Genomic DNA, 21,693 nt, shown 5'->3' with positions numbered 1-21,693 from the left:
TGTTCGTCGTCCATAACATACGCCTGCCCATACCATAACCCCACCACCACGGGCCACTCGATTCACAACATTACCCTAACCCTACCCCTCACACCAGATACTGACTGGTTTTCGGACCCCCCCAGACCCCCCCAATAAAGCAAAACTGCACGTTTCAGAGAGGCCTTTTATTGTGGCCAGCCTAAGGCACACCTGTGCAATAATCATGCTGTCTAATCAGCATCTTGATATGCGTGTGGCATATCAAGATGCTGATTAGACAGCATGATTATTATTATAGGTGGGATGGATTATCTCGGCAAAGGAGAAGTGCTCACTATCACAGATTTTTTCAGATTTATGAACAATATTTGAGATAAATGGTTATTTTGTGTATATAGAAAATGTTTTAGATCTTTGAGTTCATCTCATGAAAAATGGGAGTAAAAACAAAAGTGTTGCGTTTATATTTTTGTTCAGTGTATTACCAAACATGAATCATCTACCGAACCGTTTTTTTAAAGAGCTTTCTCATTTTCAACTCAGATAAGAGTCAGGAAACACAGATCTTTAATCTGCAGGATTTACGTACTACTTGTATGTACTTCGCATGACAGAGAAACACACATAAACACATGTGCTGCTTTACACAGTGGACACACACACGCTTAGATGGTGGTGACAAAGCTGTATTTGTGCTGCACATGTATAAACTAAAACACTGGGAGTTTCTCACACGTTTGTGATTACACTGCTCGGGGTAATCCGGTCAACAGGAGGAAGGGGTTGTTGTCGGTTGGATCGCAGAGCCAGTTTTAATCCAGCTCAACCCTAATCTAAATCACTAAGACCTCTGGCACATTTAGGAGATTGAAATGTGGACCATAGGCATCCAAAACACACAACCATGCTAATGGAAATAGAGACGGAGGCACACTCTTACCTGGTCGAGGAGGTTGAGTCGTTTGACGTAGGCCTCTTCAGTGTGGAGGAGCTCTTTGGCGATGTTCAGGAGCCTCTGAGTCTCTGAGCACTGAGGGGAACAGACAGGAAAGGATTAGGTCTGAGGCATGACAACTGAATCATTCTTAATAATATGTAAGGATGCCCTTCATACTAATAAGGACACTTTGCAGTTATTCAGAGTTTAAGGCAGATGGCAAATACCATTTTTTTTTATTTAAAGAAGTGCAGGCAATGAGAAAGCAAACATACACTACCCAGCTCCACATCAATGCATGTTTCACTATACTCAAGAAAACACATCTTTCCTGCTTGCAACAATTATGGATTTGGTGCTACAGCAGCAGGTGTATGTAGGGTTGCCCCAGCATCAACTCAAGTGGCCAATTGTATTGTATTGTAATGAAGGAAGATTCAGCATCAACAATATTAGCTCTATGGTATGGAGAAAAAAGAGTGGCTACACAGGCAGAATTACTATACATTTTGTTTTGAGTTATTTTTAAAGGAATTCTTAAAAACAATATATATTTAAAACATCCTTATCCCTTAATGCTTGTGACTGAGGCAACCGTCAGCGGCATCCGGAGCAGTATACGGTAAAGTGACTTTCACAAAGCTCTATTCTAGTCACTCTATTCGGCTTTTTCAGCCGTGGGAACGTGTGAAACTGATATGAGACGTTATTAGCCGAGGTGGTGAAAATGAAGATCTGCCAATGTCATTATGATTTCTTGAAGCTAAGATCCACCTAATGTTAGAATAAACTTTAGGAATGATGTCTGCCGATAGAGTTCATCCGAATGACCAGCATGACACAGAACAGGCATCGGGGTCACCAAACATCTAGCCTATTGCGACAATGTGGGTTTCACAACTTCTTTCTACCACAAACACACTCGCACACACCCACACACACTCTTGTAAAAGCACTTTTAAACAAACACAATACATGGCAGGGTGAAACTCTCCACACACGCTGTATAAGAATATTACTTTAACATGTTGTTATTATGACAACAGAGAAACTGAAAATGTTCCATAAATGATCTTAACTTCTTGTACACACATTACTGACAACCCACATCCTCTGTGACACGTATGTAATTATAAAGCCATCAACATGATAGCTGACACACACACTCCACCGCAGTGCTGGGATCAGGAAGCACTGGATAGCGGAGATACCTTTCCCCAAAAGACTGTGGGCGGTCGGTAGAAGACAAATGTTTGTGTGACGTTCGTGTGAGCATTGCAAGTGTTTTGAAGCTTTAAAAGCAAAACTGAGCAAGTTTTATTCGGCAAAATCCCAAAATAAAAATGTTTTGGTAATGTGACGCTTGATAACTAAAACTCTGCCTCTAGTTTCAGCTTTCTCACATTTTATATTTGTCTTTAAAGTCTCTTCTCGTTTGAGATGGTTTCATCTCTTGTCATCATTTTGCATATTTTAAGACTTTACTCTTATGCAAGAGGGTCTAAGGACAGAGGGTGTCGTTTTTCTCATACTGATATTCTGAACAATCTGTGCTGTTGTATTTGCTGTAAAGTGTCTCTACTGTAGGCTATTTTTATTATATGTAGGCCTACAGCACTTTGGCTCGACCAAAAATCGTTTATAAATGTGCTATATAAATAAAACTTGATTTGATTTGAAGGAGAAGTACAAGTTGTTGACAATCAATAGTCAGTGAAGGACAAGAGAAAAGTGAAACTTGAGCTCAGCAACGGGAAGATATCCGTCCCTGGACTCTTTTATCTAGCTGTCATCACAAGCTCATGTTACATCATTTGGGCAGGTATTCATCCTTTTATGTAACGGCAGAGCTGCTTTTAGATACAAGTCAGTAACTTGTGACCGGCAAACCAAGGCTATATAAGTGTCTAACATTTCATGCAGAAGTATCCTTTGAAAATGTTCACCCAGGCTGAGGTAATAATAGACACAAGCCACTTTTTTCCACTACATGAAAGGCAGCCTGACTGTCTGAGATGAGGCTTTTTAAGCTTTCAGGATGTGCTCAATATAAACATGCCCCGATAATTCCTGAAAATGTTGAAGGAACATGAAATATAAATCAGAAAGTGTACTGCAGCGGGAGGATGGCAGTCAGAGGGAGACATTAATGACCACCTCAGAGGTGCGTGGGGGGAGGTTTATTCAGACTTTAAAATAAAAATACATGCATGTGCATGAATACATAAAGAAGTATATTTGTTTGTTTAAAGACTTATTATGTATTTATTAATTAGCTAAAACTATGTTTTTTTGTTCGTTGCCTCAGGGCAACACTGTGCCACTTGGACCACTGTTTTCCAGGCAATATCATACAAGTGTGCTCAGCTGTAAAATGATAAACCTAATCAATGTTTTTACATCTACTGATATTTACAGGAAATGGACACCAAAACATGTTATGGGCAGAAGGGACACGATCAGGCTGTTAGGGCTATTCCGTCTGACAGTGAGGACAGTGAAGGTCAAGATAGGGCTAGGCACACACACACACACACACACACACACACACACACACACACACACACACACACACACACACACACACACACACACACACACACACACACACACACACACACACCACACACACACACACACACACACACACACACACACACACACACACACACACACACACACACACACACACACACACACACACACACACACACACACACACACACACACACACACACACACACAACCTTTTGAATTCATATAGAGTTGTTTTTTCTATTTCTTCTGAATTGTAGAACTCCTTGGTGTTTCAATACCCTCGTAGCACAGTGTTGCCCTGAGGCATCAAACCAACCCCTGGTTGAGGGGTGAGGGGGGTCACATGTTATAATTGATATAATATCAGGGACCCTAAGCTCCTAAAACACACGGTGAAACATTTTTTTTCTCCCAAAATAAAAAGTCATGCCATAGAGCCATGTTGTGTACATTTCTAATATGTTAAAAAGTGAAATGTATCTTACCAAGTGGTGGCCCTGAGTCCCCTGCAGCTGTGCTTGCAGAAAGGACTGCTCCACCCCCACACAAAATGCCACACCCATATAATTCCCTCATTTTATTGGACACCAGCATGTCAGGTGACATTGTGTATATTTAAAAAAAAAAAATAGAGGGCCAGTGTGAGGTCGAAAAAAGTGGCTTGTTGCCTGAAGGCAACAGTATTCTGTTGAGGGTTAAATGATGGTCTTTCAGGTTTATGGTTATGACTTGATGATGCTGAAGCATGCGAGGTACTCACTTTGTGCGCCTCTGAGTGTGCTTCGGTCAGATACCCAGTCTGTGTGTCTGTCAAAGAGTGTATTTCTCCACTGCTCCCCTCATCCAAGTCACTGTCCTCATCCTGTGTTGAGTCTCGTTTGTTACCCAGGGTAACGCAGGACACACTCTCCGTTTCCGTGACACTGTCGTAATGATCCTCCTCGTCGATGGCGTCCTCGTTGGGGAACACTTCCCCTTCGGCCGCGCAGGACGGGCTGTCGATGCCGCTGTCCCGGTTGGGAATCTTCCCGTTCTGCTCCGAGGAGTCCTGATTGTCCAGGAGCTCGTGGGAGGTCCCTTCCTCCCGCTCCACGTCGTCGATGCAACCAACGCTGTGTGTGATGTCACAGTCGTCCAGTTGGGCGTCATCTGAGCCGTCGATGTGTACAGAAGCCAGACGGGAAAGTTCAGACACCTCAAGAGTCCTTTCAGAGGTGCCGAGTGCAAGTTTGTCCACTGAGGGGGGGTTTCCTGCGACCTTCGCCGTGGGGTCCTGGCCGCAGGAGGAAGTGATGTCAGACGCAGTGTCCATTCTGAGAGACAGGTGCAGCTGGGACCGTGGGAGCACCCCCAGGATGGGAACCCTGGGAAAATTAAACAAACACTGTTGCACCTACTTTAATGAAAAAAATGTGCAGCGTTAAACATAGCTAAATGAAAAATCAATACACTTTTGTCTTCAGGAGATATAATGAGAATACATGTGTTTTTTTTACATTTCACACTCAAGCAATACAATCAATTCAGACCAAAAGAAAGATTAACGTAAAGGACACTTCTTGTTTTACATCGACATACACATCCAGACACATACTCGAACCATTTCAGAACAACATATGAACCTGACAGGCAAAGCAAGTATGCTTTCTGATTAAATGTCCCGGCCTTACCTTGAATTCTCAAACCTCTCGATGAGCAGCCCCACCTTCTGGGCCTCTTTCTGTGACTGTGCCCCCGAGCCAGGAGAGGTTAGACTGGGCTTTGGTTTAGGTGGAGGAGGGGGAGCAGGCAGAGGCCTGGATGGAGGCGGAGGGATCCTCTTAGGTTTCTTATCTTGCCCAAGGGCGAGCAGGTGCGAAGGTTTAGGGGGCACTACAGATGGAGAAATCCAGAAGAGGAAAAAACAGCAGAGAAAGAGAAAAGCATGAGGCTACTGACAAGCAAAATAATTAAATCAGGTAACGCGTATAAATCCAAGTGAGAAAACCTCCATGGCTGGGTCCATGTGTGAAGCCTGCTTGTTTCCACGTAAGACAAGAAAAAACACTAGATATAACTCCAAATCCAACAAAGTACAGTCCGACATAGAATCTAGTAGGAGCGATGCAGAGTGAGAGCAACACTGAGCTGCAGCTTTCTGACAACTTCCTTATTTCAGAACAGGATGCTGAGAAGAGCGTGTGTGTAACTCACCGCGGTTCCAGTGAGATGAAAAAAAAGTACAGACAGAGTTGATGACACCGTCTTTAGAATTACACACTGCATTCATGCATGCCTGCATACTATGGGCTTACGATTTCACTGTCTCGTCTGTCTGTCTTGCATATATTGTCTCCTTTGAAATCCATAGGTATGGAACCAGGACATGTGATGATGTGATGATGTGTTAACATTGGTAAATTGAGCACTTCCTGTGTGTGTGTGTGTGTGTGTGTGTGTGTGTGTGTGTGTGTGTGTGTGTGTGTGTGTGTGTGTGTGTGTGTGTGTGTGTGTGTGTGTGTGTGTGTGTGTGTGTGTGTGTGTGTGTGTGTGTGTGTGTGTGTGTGTGTGTGTGTGTGTGTGTGTGTGTGTGTGTGTGTGTGTGTCACAGAGAAAAAGCAAGGTTGAGTAAACTTTTCTCTACTCACGGTAAACTATGTGTACATGACAGGACGTGATGCATTTAAAAATATGTTTTGGTGATTTGGTCATATCATTTAGCATTCACATTGTTTATCATATTTTAGTATGAAAATATGAGTTTTTCCAGCAACCTTTAAAAGACACTATATAGGAATATATATATATATTAATAATAATAATAATATAATAGTTCCTACTCCTCCAAAAAAATCTGTTTCCAGAATGATTACTCTCTCGGGATGAGATACAGGTGGAATACAAAGCGCTCAGGACGTTCATCCTGTCAGGTGGGAAACACTGTTTCTATTAAAGTGCACTACTATTATTAGAATTGTGCTGAGAAATAATGTTTTTCTGCCCAGCGGAATAAAATGTGATATATAATTAGATTCCTTGTCTTTAGGCACATTATTATCACTGGTAGTCCATTTCAGTCAACTGTATTTTCTACTTGCTGTCTTTTTGATATAATATTAAATAGGTTTAAGCACTTTTATTCTAGCAGTAACTCATCTTAAGTGAGCAGCTAAAATTGTACAATTACTATTTGGATGTATCACTAAACCTGGGAATAACTCATTGTACACACGTGGGACAAATCAAAATGACAAACACATAAATCAATGAGAAGAGAAACACAGACAAGGCAGATGCTCACATTCAGGGCATAACAATATCATTTAAAAAAAAAAAAATTCTTTCCTGAATCACAACACTGATAGTAAATAGTAAAATATTTATCTTATTTTCAGTCTCCAGCCAACTTTGATTAGTTGTGAGCCATTTAAATATTGAGGCCAAGTCAGTAGCCTATTTTCCTACAATGTTTCTCAGTAATTCCCATAACACAACACATGTTATTCATATTTAGCATTCTTAAAATGGTGCCCGCACATCAACACTTGGGAGCGACTGGCCTGCTTTACACCAGCCGCTCTTTCAGAGGTGACCTACTGAGCCGTGTGAGTGACAGAGTGAGGACAGCTGACACGCACCATGTTATAAAAGAGGGTTTGTCAGAACACATGACGGCTCAATAGCAGGGCGCCCATCTTGCTGCACTTTTCAGTTATAGTGACAATGTCAAATCCGGCCTTGAAAGGGTTGCCACAGTATTTTACCTTGAGGTTTCTGTGCAGTTGGCGGTCTGGGTAAGGTGGAGGGCTGGGGCCGGGGTTTGATGGCGGGTTTGTCGTGACATGGTCTGGGGGGCGGGCCTTTCTTCACCAGCCGTGGAGAACACAGGTGGTTCCCGGATCCGCACTGGTACTGCAGAGAGGAGGCAGGAAGGTCTGGAGAAAATAAGACACAAGGAAAGACAATATCAGGTATTGATCGATATAATGAGATTCCTCGCAACACACGTATCCAAAAAAACGGCGTAATCCTGCTACAGCAATGCAGTGGTGCGCTTCGTTTGATAGCGCTGGGTGAATGACCTTGATCTCAGTGTGAGGACGTGGCCCTCGGACAGAGATCAGTGGGACCAGAGAGGAGAGAAATGCTGCGCCATCGATCCTGCCACCAGGCCTGAGGCAGCAGACACTGAGCAGCCTATTGGTTTCTCTCACGCTCTCCGATAGGCCTGTATCTGATTGACTAATCTGCTCTGGACGCTGTCTGTAAATAGATTGTGTGTGGGGGAGAGAGAACGAGAGAAAAGCTGAATAATGTACTTTGGTTAGTGAGCCACATCAAAGACCAATTTCCGACTCTGATTGTGTCCTTTTGGAAGCTGATTTTGGTTTTATTGGTCTGACCTTTACTGACAAAAGAAGCTGGAGTGTATTTCATTTCAAAACCAAAAGATGACACAATTAAAGACCCAGATTGGTTTGAAGTAAAAAGACCACAACCAATCTCCTAAAATCATTTATTTCGACATCAATAACCATGTTTTGTGTCCATTTGGGGGAAGAAAGAGGTAAAGACAACATCAAAGTAACACACAGCCAGGATTTAGGGCACAAAGGGATGAACTCAAGATCAACTACAGTGCCCATGTTTCTGGTAAAAGGAACATGCCACTGCGTGCAACAGCGTGTTTCAACCTTGTGTTTTACAGTAATAGCAGAATGGACTTCCTGTATACCAAAGATAAGTAAGCTGTATCAGGTTTGGCTGCACAGACAATTGTTTAGTCTCAACCGCTATAGTAAGTCTACTTGTGATAAAGAGAGCTCAGAAAATCTTCCGGTTAGAGGAAACGACGAGTGAAGTGGTGAGAAAAGATGAACGAGGTGCCAATTATGCACTAAAATGCATCTAAACTTAGAACGTGAGTTAAAGAATAAGCATCAGTAAAACCATGGGTTAATTTGTTTTCAGCTTCAGGCTTGATGACTGTCTTATCTATATTTTGTATCCAATCGAAACACGACAATTGCTCTCGAGTCTATAGTACGGTCATAATGACACTAAACCTAGATCCAGACATAGAAACACATTAAGGACAGACATATCAGCTTTACAGACAGATACAATGATAAGAAGCAAAGTCGAGGAGAAAGAAATCCAGCTTTGTTAACAACCATACTTATATTGTGGCACGTATTTTTGGCAGTTTAAGTTGTTATCTGAATGTGTCTGTGCAAGAGACGTCCCTCAGTAGATAATGTTAATAACTATGTAAACTACAGCCACATATGTCTGTTCCTTTAGGCTTGTGGATTCATTCTCGTCATCCCAACTCTTTCTCAACTGGATTACAGCCCTGAGATTGCACCGTGCTCCCACTAGAGCCCCGGCACATCTAATTTGGTGTTTTTTTAGCCGTGCTTCAGGCAGTGGAAGGAGAAGAATCTGTCAGTAATGAGTCCTGTTACGCTGTTTGCCCCATGTGGCACACTGCAGGCTCCCACAACATCTCTGCTGCACCACAGCGGGGAAAAAGCAGGCGAGGGGAAAAGATGAGGCTTGCAGACTGCTCTATACAGTACAAAAACCTAAATTGTGTTTCTTCACAAATGCTCTGGCCATCCTCGCCACAGCTATATGGTGTGCCTCTTGCCATTTGAGTCAAACCCTTGAGTCCTCTCTGATTTACAGAGGGTATTAGCAGAGGAATCGCTTGACCTATGATCAAGTGCAAAAGCATGAAAAGCAAAATGACTGCCTACTGCGGAACTCTCTGACCCAAGACTTCCTCGGGTCGCTCCTGGGAAAAACAAACAGCGACGGATAGACGGGGGCATAGGGGCTGGTACCTATGGAAACTCGGTGTAGCCATGGCAACCTGAGAGTAAAACCAGGCCCTCATATGAAACTGCCGAACACCAAACTGGAACTTGACGACGCAGCAAAGAGAGGAGCTGACACACACAGTTTTACTTAATTAAAATCTCACAAACCAAGGATAAAACGGACACGTCATGGTAACAGTAACCAGGAAAAACAGTGAAATACATCAAGTGAGCAAGCATATAACATGTATTTACTATTTATCACTCTATAATGATCCCTAAACTGTTCCTAATCAAAACGTATCTCGGCACTTCAGATTACAATACACAGAATAGAAAGAAAGTATATAGTTGTGCCACATATTCTGAGAAAAAGGTTTATTACCGTGCCACCAACAGTTCAGTTTCACATATCTTAGGTCCAAAGAGCAAGTGAGCGAAAGAAAATCTTCAACACGACCCGGTCACTTTCAAAACAAATCCTTCCCCCCCAGTTGTGCGTGTGTTCAACTGAGACAGGCCTTTGTGACAGACATAACACAAACACACACCCTAAAAAAGTAGTTCAAAGCCAAGTTGAGCACAATACCACACACACACACACACACACACACACACAGATTCACCTGGCCTCCCCAGCTGTGTTGGAGGAGCTGCACCTGTGTGTTCACCTGCCAAACCTGATCCAAGTACCTCCTCCCAGAGCCAGAGTGACGTGCACGTGAGTCACGGTGGAAGCACCAGCATACTCTTCCAACCGGGCTATAAACACACCACTCATTAAACCACACTGTCAGTTTAAAAACCATCAAGTAGATAGAAACATTGTCTGAGGCTATGTGAGTCAGGCACTTAATTGATTTGGACTCTGAGGGATCCAAGAGATTAAGGGTGTAATTCTGCAGGCCTTTGTGATAACGCTGATCGGAGCTCATTCATTTCCTCTGCTTATGCCCAGTTACTGAGGGACGGATGAATGGGACACTTTGATGGGAATTACACTTATTAGGATATTATAACCATGCTAACAATAAGGATGTGAGTTACCATGACTACCTTTCAACACTTCCAGCAAATATATGTCACTCTGCATCTGTTACAGGGTCCCTGTTATATAGGTGTTTTGCATGCACATGGTATGCAAAGGCTGAAATCCCAAAGCTCCCTGCAGAGAGAGTTTCTAGATTTACTTTCGTAACATAGGACATCGCTATGTCACACTCCCGCAACACATTGTACGTTATAGGCTAGGGGGCGGGACATCACTAAGCAGTTGACCAATCACAACAGAGCCGGTCAGCTAACCAATCAGAGGAGACTGGGCTCTGGTTTCAGACAGAGGGTGAAAAGAGGTGCTGCAGCACAGGCAGTATGAGAACCTTTTGAACATTATGTGCCACAGACTCACAGTAGAGGCACACAGTAGAAATATGAAACCTGAAAATGAGCACAATAGGGCCCCTTTAAATCAGGCTCACCAGGTAACAAACAACCTGTCCATGTTCATTCATGGCTGTGATGTAACGAACTGTGAGAGAACATATTGAAAAACGCACAAAGAATGTTTTGGGTCAGAACCTGAAAGACTGCGTTACAGTGAATTACACACACAGTGAAGGGCTGCTGTGTACCTTCCTCTCATACGCTCAGGTATTTGACAGAGACACTTTGGGAATGTGAAGACACTCTCGCCTTCTCGTTAAAAAGCACGTGACCAACACATCTCTGGTGACACTGTTGTCCCAAGAAAAAGGAATGTCTCTCGTGTCACTACATGCCAGCAGTAAGTGTCAGTGTGTTGCTGTTTGCAATGACAGCTTCTCCCTGAAGTTCAACGTTTTTGCAAATGCCTTAATAAAGAATATCACTTTAAAAAGAATGTGTAACCTGTCAGGCAAAGTCTTAACACCTTCGGGCCAGTCGGTCATAAAATGAGGCTCACGGTATTTTTAAAACATGTTGCTTAACCCACACATGACTTTGGCTACTACTTTCTTTGACTATATTTGACTGTGGTGTGAGTTAGCATGGTGATCACGTTAGAATGATGATGTTAGAATTTAAATTAAGACACCACTGTTCCTGATGAGGCCACGAACTCAAAGAGCTGCAATCCATAAACTCTGAGTCTTGCTATTTTCAGAAAAAATTAAATAAATTCTCTAAAAAGGTAATTTAACACATGCAGCTTTTTCAAGAGTTTAAGATTTCGATTTTAATCTTAAATTACATAAACAAGGCACGAATCAATACTTGAATTTAGTTCATTTGATACTGAAAGCTAAAAAGGCACATTTCTATCAAACTAGGCAATAAAAAAAACAATTTCACTATAACTTGTTTCTTTGACAATAAGTCTTTAGTTCTTACCCATAATTCACTTTTTATTTAAATGTAGCTTTTAATGGCAGTAGCTAATCTGACACAGAAACTGTTATGTCTTCGAAAATGTACAATATTTTCAAACAAACCGTTGTCCTTGCTTCTTTTCTTCAAAAGACCCAAACAGCAACGTACCCGAAAAATTGCACAGGCCTAGCTGGCTGTCAGTCAGCATCAGCCCTGAGGCGACCCCCCCCCCCCCACAGTCATTTATTACCCATCATCCCTTGAGTACAGTCCTCTCGCCCCAGTGCTGTCGGGGAGACAGATCACTCAGATTCAGCAGTCTCCCCAGTCAGACAGCCAGTCAATCAGTTCTCCTCCTCCCTGCAAACCCACCCCTGGTGAGGCTGAGCTCAGAGCCCGCTCCCATCACATCAAACCCCCCCCCAATTCTCCTCCAAGACCCAAAGCTGAATGCCACTGACATTATTCCTGAGTATGGCAGCTCATACCTCCCACGTCTTCCCTTGTTTCTCTGCCTGTATTATACCTGCTTGGCTCATCTCATTCTGTATGTGTCCATGTTTTGGTCTCTCTCGATCGTATTGATCCGGTTTCTCTAGTCTGTTACCTTGAAACACTCGAGTCAGTCTCAATCTAAAGGCTCTTTGATTTATAATGGCAATTGAGCCACATAGCTTTAAGGATAGTACTACAATCACCCTTCTGTCTGCAGAACCAGAACAGTCGGGTTAGTCCCTGTCACTTACAGTTTATAAGGGGGGGATCTTTTAATGGCCATTAAGAAGGTGAGGAGCCAAAAAAAACCTTAACAACCCCAACTTCGAAACTCTCGGAAACACACATGTATCGTGAATAAAACAAAATTGTTTTTACAGGGCGAGGAAACAATAGGATGCATAGAAGAGAAAGCATAACCCAAACCACAGCAGTGAAGTACCAAAGATGGCATGGAGGTTGCCATCCATCATTAGTTGTAACCCCCATGCAATTAACCACTTCATACCCACTCATCCTATCTCTCGCCTCGCCCTCTCTCTTCCTTCCCTAATGAGCTCGTTGACCTTCATCTACTTTTCAGTTATCACCTCAGAGGTTAAAACCTTGAGCTAGAAATCCACAGAGAAACACAATTACTTGGAAGTACATCAACGTTTAAGACCCAGGGAAAGTCAAGTGAGTAAGTCATACTTTTAACTAAATGAACAGAATCACACAAAAGGAAATCGAAACCTTTTTTACAGTGCACAAAAAAGCTATGTGTCTTTTAACATGCTGCGATCTATCCAAATGCTGAAACTATGAGACCAAATATTGAATCAGTTCACAACAGCTGCTCTAGAATCTAAAGTAGTAGCAGATCCTGAATATACGACAATCAGCAGGTTTCCCTCACAGAGTAACAACGCTCACACTTTAGCACAGGGTTTATTAAAACACACAATGGATTCATGCACACACACATGCAGAAAGATCAACAACATTCCACTTACACACTGTAGCATCTGCCCCAGATTACAAATCTATATTCATCTATTTGTTATCATGCGCTGTCATCATAACAAGAAATGTTCTCTTTGTCAGTTAGTCATGTGCTTACAGAGACTGTTTGTTGTGTTGTTAAGGAATTAGTGGCATCTTAACTTTCACTTGTATCATGGCCTTCCAGGGTTAAAGGAGGGGAGATAAGACATCTTGTTAGGTCTGTCCTCTCCCCAGAAATCAGGTCAGTGTGCACAGTGAGCTCTAAGTGGGAGGAATTCACCAGCTCCCAAAGATTAGGGCTTGCGATTTCGGGGGATAAGGGAGAAAGGGAGAAAATGACAGGGTTGGAACAAGGGTGAGGAGAGAGCAGATGGATGGAAAGTTTGGAAAAAAGAGGGATAAGATAAATTACAGTTGAGTAGTTTTGCTAGAGAGTCTAAAGAACGAGACCAGTGATGAGGTGTGTTTGTGAACTCCCAGCAGTCAACGCTGTAAATACAGGGGAGGGAAATAGGCACATCTGCTTTTGGTTCCAGTAATGATACACTGTTGCTGTGGAGAAAGCTAAACTCAAGCGAAGACTGACAAGTTAATATCAGCTTGCCATTGTCTTTGTGGAGTCCCAAACTAAATCAAGTCACTCTAGAAAGGATCCACTTTATTGCCCCCCCGAGGAAACCGAAGAAGAGGCTATTGCCATGGCAACAATTCTGATCTATATCGCTAATATAGTAGGTAGGTCATGGCGAACTATAAAGAACCACATTTGCTTATACTGTAGTAGATGCACAGTTCTGCCAAAATGGTCGTCTTGACAAATTAATAAATCAGGAAGCATCCTAGCTTACGCCCAAGAAGAAACACCAGTCAGCACTTAGTCACAGCCAGTAAATGAAATACACACACATGAATGTGCTGTAGGCAAGCACATGACATGGGTCAAAGAGCAGACTGTATTACCCAGAGAGAAGAAAAGCAGAGGGTGAAATATGACACATTCACTGACCTGAGACCTTTTTCCAACAGTGTGACTCAAGGCCATTTTATTCAGCTGTCACATGCACAGTGAAAGTCACGCAACCCTACGCAGAGTTTACAGTAAGTAACAACACGATGTGAGGACATGACACAGGGATGATTATGATTTCAAAATCATCATCAAACACATTCAGCATGGCTGAACAGTGGCCTCCCCCACAACAACAAATGCTTGTCGAAGGACTTTTATGAGGCGGGGTGCAGAGAAGTGAGTCTCTGTTTGTTGGATGCAGTGCAGTGCAGTAGCCCACAGCATTACTGTAATGGAAAGTAGCCACAGATTGGCAATTAGGACAACACACACACACAGGGGAGAACAAGGGGGTTTACAAACCTGCCCGTGGAGATGACTGCCCAACTGTCCCAGAAACTACTGAAGCTTACTGTAGCAGCTCTCAATGGTGGCTTTCACTGAGAAACGCTGGAACCCAAAAGACAGTTTTTCACAACCATCAGGGCAAAGCTCGGCAGGAGCGTCCATCTTTTCCTAACACTAACACACCTTCAGTCACAAGGGAATTTCTAACTGCTGGAGCAGGAAAATACTCCAGCTCTTTCCATACTCACTGGGGTTGGGGGTAGGTCATAACAAACACTGGTCTGCTCCATGAGTCACCATCAGCACCCAAAGCATGAAATAGCATTTTCAAAACCAATTTCAATCATTCCTTCTCGTAGGAAGGCCGTATTCTATTGAGGATTATGCAGTTTAATCTTTTGGATCAAGGCCTGATCACTCTTCATATTGATTAAGGGTCTCTGAAGTGTGAACACATTGATTATTTTACCATACGTTGATTGGTGGGATTAACCAATCATTGAGGTGGACAGAAGCAGTTAAAAACCGGCCATGCTGTTGACTGCATGACTGGTTCATTGCTGAGTGATTGATGGCTTCCACATTGAGTAATGTTGAGTACAGTGTCTCCAGCAGCGCACCAGCCATCTTTCTACGCATGCAGACACACAAACACATGTGCATATGAATACTAACATGCACAAGCATACTTATTTCTGTGGTGAAGCCTGGTCGCCTAACTTCCTAAGAAAGCCATCTGCAGCACAGCCCACAGAACTACTTTGATGCTCAAGTCGTGTCAACGTTGTCACCATTACGCTGGGATCTGCTAATGTTTTACAGCATGTTCCACTGTGGCAGCGGCTTCCAAAAGCACATCCCACCAAATGATTCCCTTTCCAAATAAAAAGCAACCCATACTGAGGGAACACTTCACAGCCAACCTAATCACACCTCTCGAGGCCACAATTATACCTGTGGAAAAGCCAGTCTGCCCAATTAGAACAACAGAGGGAAGTGGTGTATGCAGAGCGTGTCCAATGAAATCAGCTTTTCCAGTTTACATATGAACATGTTTACAATGAGATAAGATGTTAGTTCCCTGTAGTTATGTGTATATTCTGTGGGTGTGTCTCTAGGGCTTGAACTAAGGATTATTTAGGGCAATTATAGATAAACTATGTACAGTGTATCGTGTTTGATTGAGGTTCTGCTTTTAATTTATAGTGTTTAAATAATAAGGACACTTTTAAAACTACTTGAAAAAGAGCATATTTAGATTTTTAGCTTGATAGTTTAAACGTTTTAAATAGTTGTCAACTCAAAGTGGGTATTATGTGGACATACAGTATACTTAAATACTACCTAATACGTAAATATCTTTCTTAATGCAGATGCGGTATTTTGTAATTATCTTATAAAGAAAAACATTTATGCACATAATAAAGTTTTGTGTGGGTGAAAGATAACTTGAGTTTACAGATAAATACAATTATATTGGTTTGGTTTAGATATACTGTATGTGTGTCATTCAACTCATTGTTTCATTAGCACTACTTCCTCCCACACCTTGCGGCCAGAAATGTTATATCCTCTTTCAGTTCTGTGGCCCCCGACTCAGCCTCCACCCTCATAGCTGTAGTAGGTGAGGAGGAAGGGTGCCCACCGCCCCACCGTGCATCTGTTCCAGGCAGGATGGATGTCAGCATGTGGAGGGGAGTGTCTATGAGGCTGCTGACAGTCAAAATGTCTCCCAGCGGCACACCCCAGCCCAGAGCAGGTCAATATGTTGCCTCTTCCAGCCCAGTTCAGTAAACGCTGTCTACCCTGAATGGGTGTGTAGAGGTAAAGGGCTGGGTGGTGCAATAGAGAGGTTGAGGGTGAGGAACCAGGAGTAACCCAGAGCCTCCTCCACTGTCACTGCTCCTCTGTGCTGATACCCACTGGACTCTAACTAACATACACAGTGAAACAAAAGGGTCAGTGTGTATTCAACACTGACGCGTCTTCTTTGACGTCAGAATCATTTTCAAAATGTCACTTGGCTCCTGGATGGCAGCGTCAGCAGTTTGGACTCTCTAGGAAAGAGCATCTGAGGCAGCCTTTGTCAGTCTGTCTAAACTTATGAAGGAAGTGGTTGAGACTTTCTTGGATGAGTCCTTCAACTTTGAAAACTGAGAATACCTTTCAATGCCAGTGAGAGAAAGGCCTAAATGATTGTGAAGGAAGAGCCTTGATTGGAAACAAAAATCTGTGAAACCTTTTCAAGATGATGTCTGTGCAGGGTAGAATTAGCTAAGTCATTAGAGCAAGAAGTCAAGACATACCAAGCAACACAATCACACAGAGACACACATACACACACAAATTACTGTACAAGGAGCGGCCTGTTATAGAAGCCAGGTGTACACTAGACAGACTAATAAAGGCTCCAATTTCCTCTCTAATGGCTCCAGTATTACCCCTTTCAGCAATACACCACGGTGCTCTGAGCCGTGTTAGTATACCCACACAGGAGACAGTCGGACTGCCAGGACCGGTGTCTTACACACTTCGTCGAATATTAGAAACGGCATGATCTCATTGCCCAAAATAGAGATGCTGACCTACTGCTGAATGCAAATTGTTCTTAGAGCTCTGTACTTAAGAGATTAAATCAAACAGTTCAACATGATTGTGCTATAATCCAGCTGACCCTCTCTGCCTACATCAATTTACAGATAACAGATTTCCTCCTCTGGGAATAGAATCTGCAATCATTACAATCCATTTTACACTTCACCGGATGCAAGACATTTTTACACAAGAGAGCAAAAGATCCTCAAATAAGTGATGAAAATGCTAAAGTAATTTTTCTTATTATTGATTAGTTTATAAAATAAAATGTGAAAAATACAGACAAGACTATGCTTGGGAAGGTGACTTCTTCAAAAAGATATTTTCCCTCTAGCATCACAAAAGTTAAGAAGAGCAGCAAATCTGCAAATTGAGGAATTGGAAAGGATTGATATGCTTTCAGATCTAACCCCAGGCCTACAGATTCGACAAAAGTCAACATTAAAGAAAAAACATGTCATAACCTACAATTTCATAGAACAGTGATCTTACTGTAAGACTCAACCCCCCAGGATATTGTGTCGAGTTGTTCAGATCAATTACTGCAAAACAAATGTGCAATCGCTGGTATTTCCCTCAAGACAAGTATTGAATAAAGAATAGCCTTGAATGATGCTCTAATTATGTAGGTTTTTCTTCCTCAACCTCAAGAAGCTTATGACACAAGATTTCCATCGACATAACTACACTGTAGCTATGTTCGTTTAACAAATAAAGAACCTTGAACCTTGAACCAACATTCTTCCCTTTCAGATTTTATAATTATCCAACGGTCCTTACAAAATCAGGTTCCTCAGTTAATTGGGAATGGAAAAGCCATCGAACAAATGATGCGTAACAACTCAAACGTTACACATATTTGTCACTGAATAAATACGTCTAAATTAAAGCCCTTGTTTAATTTCTAAAGAACGATCAGCAGCAAACCTCGATCCCCTGCAGCCGGCAGCTCTGACCACCTGTCATCTGTTACCTGTAATACCTGCAACAGATTGTCTCTCAAGGGCATCTGAAGGTTGAGGCAAGACACTATTGAAGAGGGCTCAATTAGAGAGCCGCTGTTATTGCTGCTACTTCATCAACGTCAAGGATCCAGCAGGAATGTATAGAAACAGCCCCGGGCAGGAAGCTGTTTGTATGACTCCCTGGGGTGGTGTGACAGAAAAGTGCTGCATGGTTTCTAAACACAATTCCTATATTGTCTACAGTGCTGCCAAGCTGCATGCGCAAGAATACAAATCATATTGTTCTTTTTCTCCCACTTTTTCTCCCGTTTCCACATTTTTGCTGCCGAAAAACACGAGTCAAGCTTGAAGAACTATAAAACTGAGAGATCACTAAGAACATCTTGCTGTGCTGACATTTACCATGTATGGTAGCTCCCAGTTTCTTCAAGCAGCTCCATGTGTGCACAGGTACTGACTTTCCACTTTACGAGGAGACATTAAAGTTCTCCCCTGAAGAGAATATTGCAGTAAAGGATTATCCAGACAAACATCCCAAAAGGAAAATAACTATCTTTTGTATAGCTCATGTGCACAAATGCATGCAAACAAGAAGGAGACACATGCATACGTGTACACTATGCCCTGCAGCGGAAATGCAGTAAATATCTTGTTACTGCCCTCTGCAAGCAGTCCTTCATCCTGTCAAGAGCAGCAGGACACAACTACAAAGACAGTTCCAGCAATAACTGTGAAACCTTGTGAGCTTTTGAAGTGAGCAGTGTGTAAAAACGGGAGGAAGTCACATTTTAAGATGTTAGATATTAGTCATTGATTGATTTTGCTGGGATGAGAGTTGTTGTTTGTGGTCGAGCGTGTGTTTGCGTGTGATTTTCCAGTTTCTCCCCGGCCTCTTAACAAAGAAAACTCACATGCTTCACTGGAGACAAGAGAGCTTCTAACACTTTCCGACTGCCTGACCCGGCCAAATGGAGACGAAAAAGACACAAGCACTCAGGCGTTTGCACGCAAAGACGCAAGGACACTAACATACAACACACTCCTGTGGTCTTACCGTCCAATCAGAAGGATGCAAGATAAAAATCAAACTGAAAGTGTAACATCAGAAAACAACTGTTATGCATTTAGACGCCTACAAGACGAGACACATTAAACACACGCCCTCTCCAACAGTTAAAACAGTAGCAGCTCTGTCTGCGGATGCATCATGACTTAATCACTTGACATTTCTTTTGTTTAGCTAATTCCTATAATTATCATGCCAGCGCCCCGGGAAATGCCACCACCAGCCCTAAGTGGAGGGAAAACCAGTGCGCTGCATGGTAAAAGGAAGAGGAAGTTGTGGGCATAATTACAAGTACACTAATCGGGTGACTGTTAAACATGGTATCTGCATGTGGGTGTGTTTTTCACTTGGCATGAGGCTTGGTCAGTATCACCACAACTCTGAGGAATATGGAGCACTTACTTCCTCTTTATTAAATCAAGGAACGAAGAGAAACCCAACAGCGTGACTTTGATGAGTTTATATTACAGTAGGTGGACAGAATAATGAATTTACGGAAGTGCCACAGAAATGCTTCCTCACATGCCAAGCCCTGTATTAAATACTTGTGGACACTGTGGGTTAAATTCATCATTTCCCCAAGCTTTCTCTTAAAGCAAACCTGTTAAGACGTAGGAAAAAGGGAGAAACATGACTCACTACTTTTTCCACTGCTCTAGGATTTTTGCTTTTCACACAAGGTTACTTTGTGTGTTGGCCTTGAGAAGAGGCAGTTTGTACATGGCAGCCTTACCATAAATATCAGCGGATGGTGTTTATAGTTTGACACAGATCAAGGTGAGGGTTTTTTGTTGAGACTGTGTCAGAGGTTCAGTTCATTTTTCTTTTGATGATGAAGTGGAGTGTTTAATACTAGTCATCTTTATCAAATGAAAGATCTTTGCCGTTTTTGTGGCAACGAGTCAGTGATTTGAGCACTACTTTGAAAACTCAGTTACAAGCTAGTGATTGTTAGACAAAGCTGAAGATGCACTGTAACTTTGCTGTGTAACTTTTTCCCCCTCTGGTAGTGGTTTTGTGGTTCCGTAATTCTGTCCATGCTTCGTGTATATAAAATTACCCCACTTACCGGACAGAAAGGTTAGAAATCAACTCCCAGCAGGCACTTGGATTTTCAAAGGTCAAACTTTAATTACACTTTAAGTAAATCCATCTAATGGCCATGATATTGTTGATGTACGAGAAGGATGATTCAACACTAATACCAGCAATCTAAGAGGATCAGACCGCTCTGACGCCAGTGAAGCCTGCCATGATCCAGGAAATATAAGCAGATGTACAACACGGGCGCCGCACTACTGTATATATGTCAGGCAGACCCTGTGGCTGCTTGGCTCAGCACCATCGCATTGATCTGGGTCAAAAGGTCGTTGATTAGAGTCTCGCAGTCTCTAGGCAATGCCACAGTGTCTGCCACACACTCAACCTCACACAGGCTAGCACAGCTGCTGCCGGTCGTCATGGAAACACTCGGACTCCCCGCTCCTTAAGACAACTCCCCAGTCAGCTAAATTATAGTGTGCCAAAAAAACCTTAGAAACCGAATACAAACACTAACATACCAGCGCTGAATAACGGACCAAATACAGAAATAGTGGTTGAGCGATGGGTTAAGCTGAAAATCGTCTTTGAAGTCGATGAGAGGAAGTAATGTGATGACATCATTGAGGTAGTAGTGGTCAGCACTGTGTCACACATTCAATTTCACCTCGGCCGCCCCTGAAGTAGCATGTATCTATTCAAAGTTGTTTATCTGTAAGAGGAAAACAGTCTGAGTGCTGTTTTGTCAGAGAGACAGTCAAGAGGGCATTGAACTGAAAAAACCTTGGCACTGTTCGCTGCTCACTACATTACTCACCACACATCACTTGTTCAAGGGGCCAGAGGCTTCAGCTCTCACTCCTAATTACCCTCTGTAGAATAGATAAAAGAGAAAACCAAACAAACTAGAACCAAAACACACCTACGCTGTGCAGCTCTGAATTTGCCAGGAAAGAAACACTGCAGGGAAGCCAGGAATCAAAGCAGCAGAAAATCACCCCCCAATGTATGTTCTCAATCAAATATGCAGACTGGCATGTATATTTTAGAGGGCAGCGAGAATTAGCCCACATTCAGCAGACAGCTGGAAGCCCACCCAAACATAACCCAGACAGAGATTGGGTTTGGAGGACAACACACACATATTTGTAAAGCAGCAGCACCTGCTACACACACTCGTACACAAACCTAAATACAAATCAAGAGGCAGAATGTCTTTATGCACGGCTGAGTGTGCACATGTTCATTCCCACATAATGTACACACACATCTATGATTCAGAGACGATGAAGCGCCATTAGTAACTCACCAGCTCAACTCAGTTTGCCATTTGCTTTCGATGTTTTCTCTGTTTTCACCCTCTCTCAGACATCTCTGTAGATCCTTTTGTCTTTTGGTGTGCAACGGGAACATAAGCACAAAAAGAGTCCGATCTATTCCAGCACCGAGCCACGAGCTGTCTGAGGAGCCAGGATGTGTTAGTAGTGCTCTGAGACGGCATGAGTCTGCTACTGCTACTACTCTCTCTAACCTCCACCACGCTGCCTCTCTCTCCTCCTCTTTCATCCCCTCCTCCT

At 42.7% G+C, this 21,693-nt stretch overlaps 1 protein-coding gene across 3 annotated transcripts in view; it reads right to left on the bottom strand.

The window, feature by feature from the left end:
• The window catches only part of fgd (faciogenital dysplasia), a 53,236-nt gene that overhangs the window by 12,457 nt on the left and 19,086 nt on the right, over positions 1–21,693 (bottom strand). The window contains exons 2-5 of one of the 3 annotated variants that reach the window (XM_034087685.2): positions 7,201–7,371; positions 5,128–5,329; positions 4,218–4,821; positions 923–1,012 (exon numbers count right to left, since the gene is read on the bottom strand). In XM_034087685.2, coding sequence (XP_033943576.1) covers positions 923–1,012; positions 4,218–4,821; positions 5,128–5,329; positions 7,201–7,371 — 1,067 coding nt within the window. Of the gene's footprint in view, positions 1–922; positions 1,013–4,217; positions 4,854–5,127; positions 5,330–5,444; positions 5,585–7,200; positions 7,372–21,693 lie in introns of those variants that run through there. The other 2 variants (XM_034087686.2, XM_071203746.1) reach the window with 2 other exon arrangements.

This window comes from Pseudochaenichthys georgianus, chromosome 7 (genome assembly GCF_902827115.2).
Source record: "Pseudochaenichthys georgianus chromosome 7, fPseGeo1.2, whole genome shotgun sequence".
Classification (NCBI taxonomy): domain Eukaryota; kingdom Metazoa; phylum Chordata; class Actinopteri; order Perciformes; family Channichthyidae; genus Pseudochaenichthys; species Pseudochaenichthys georgianus.
Note: the sequence above shows the minus strand (reverse complement) of the source record. Positions and strands in the feature narration are given on the sequence as shown.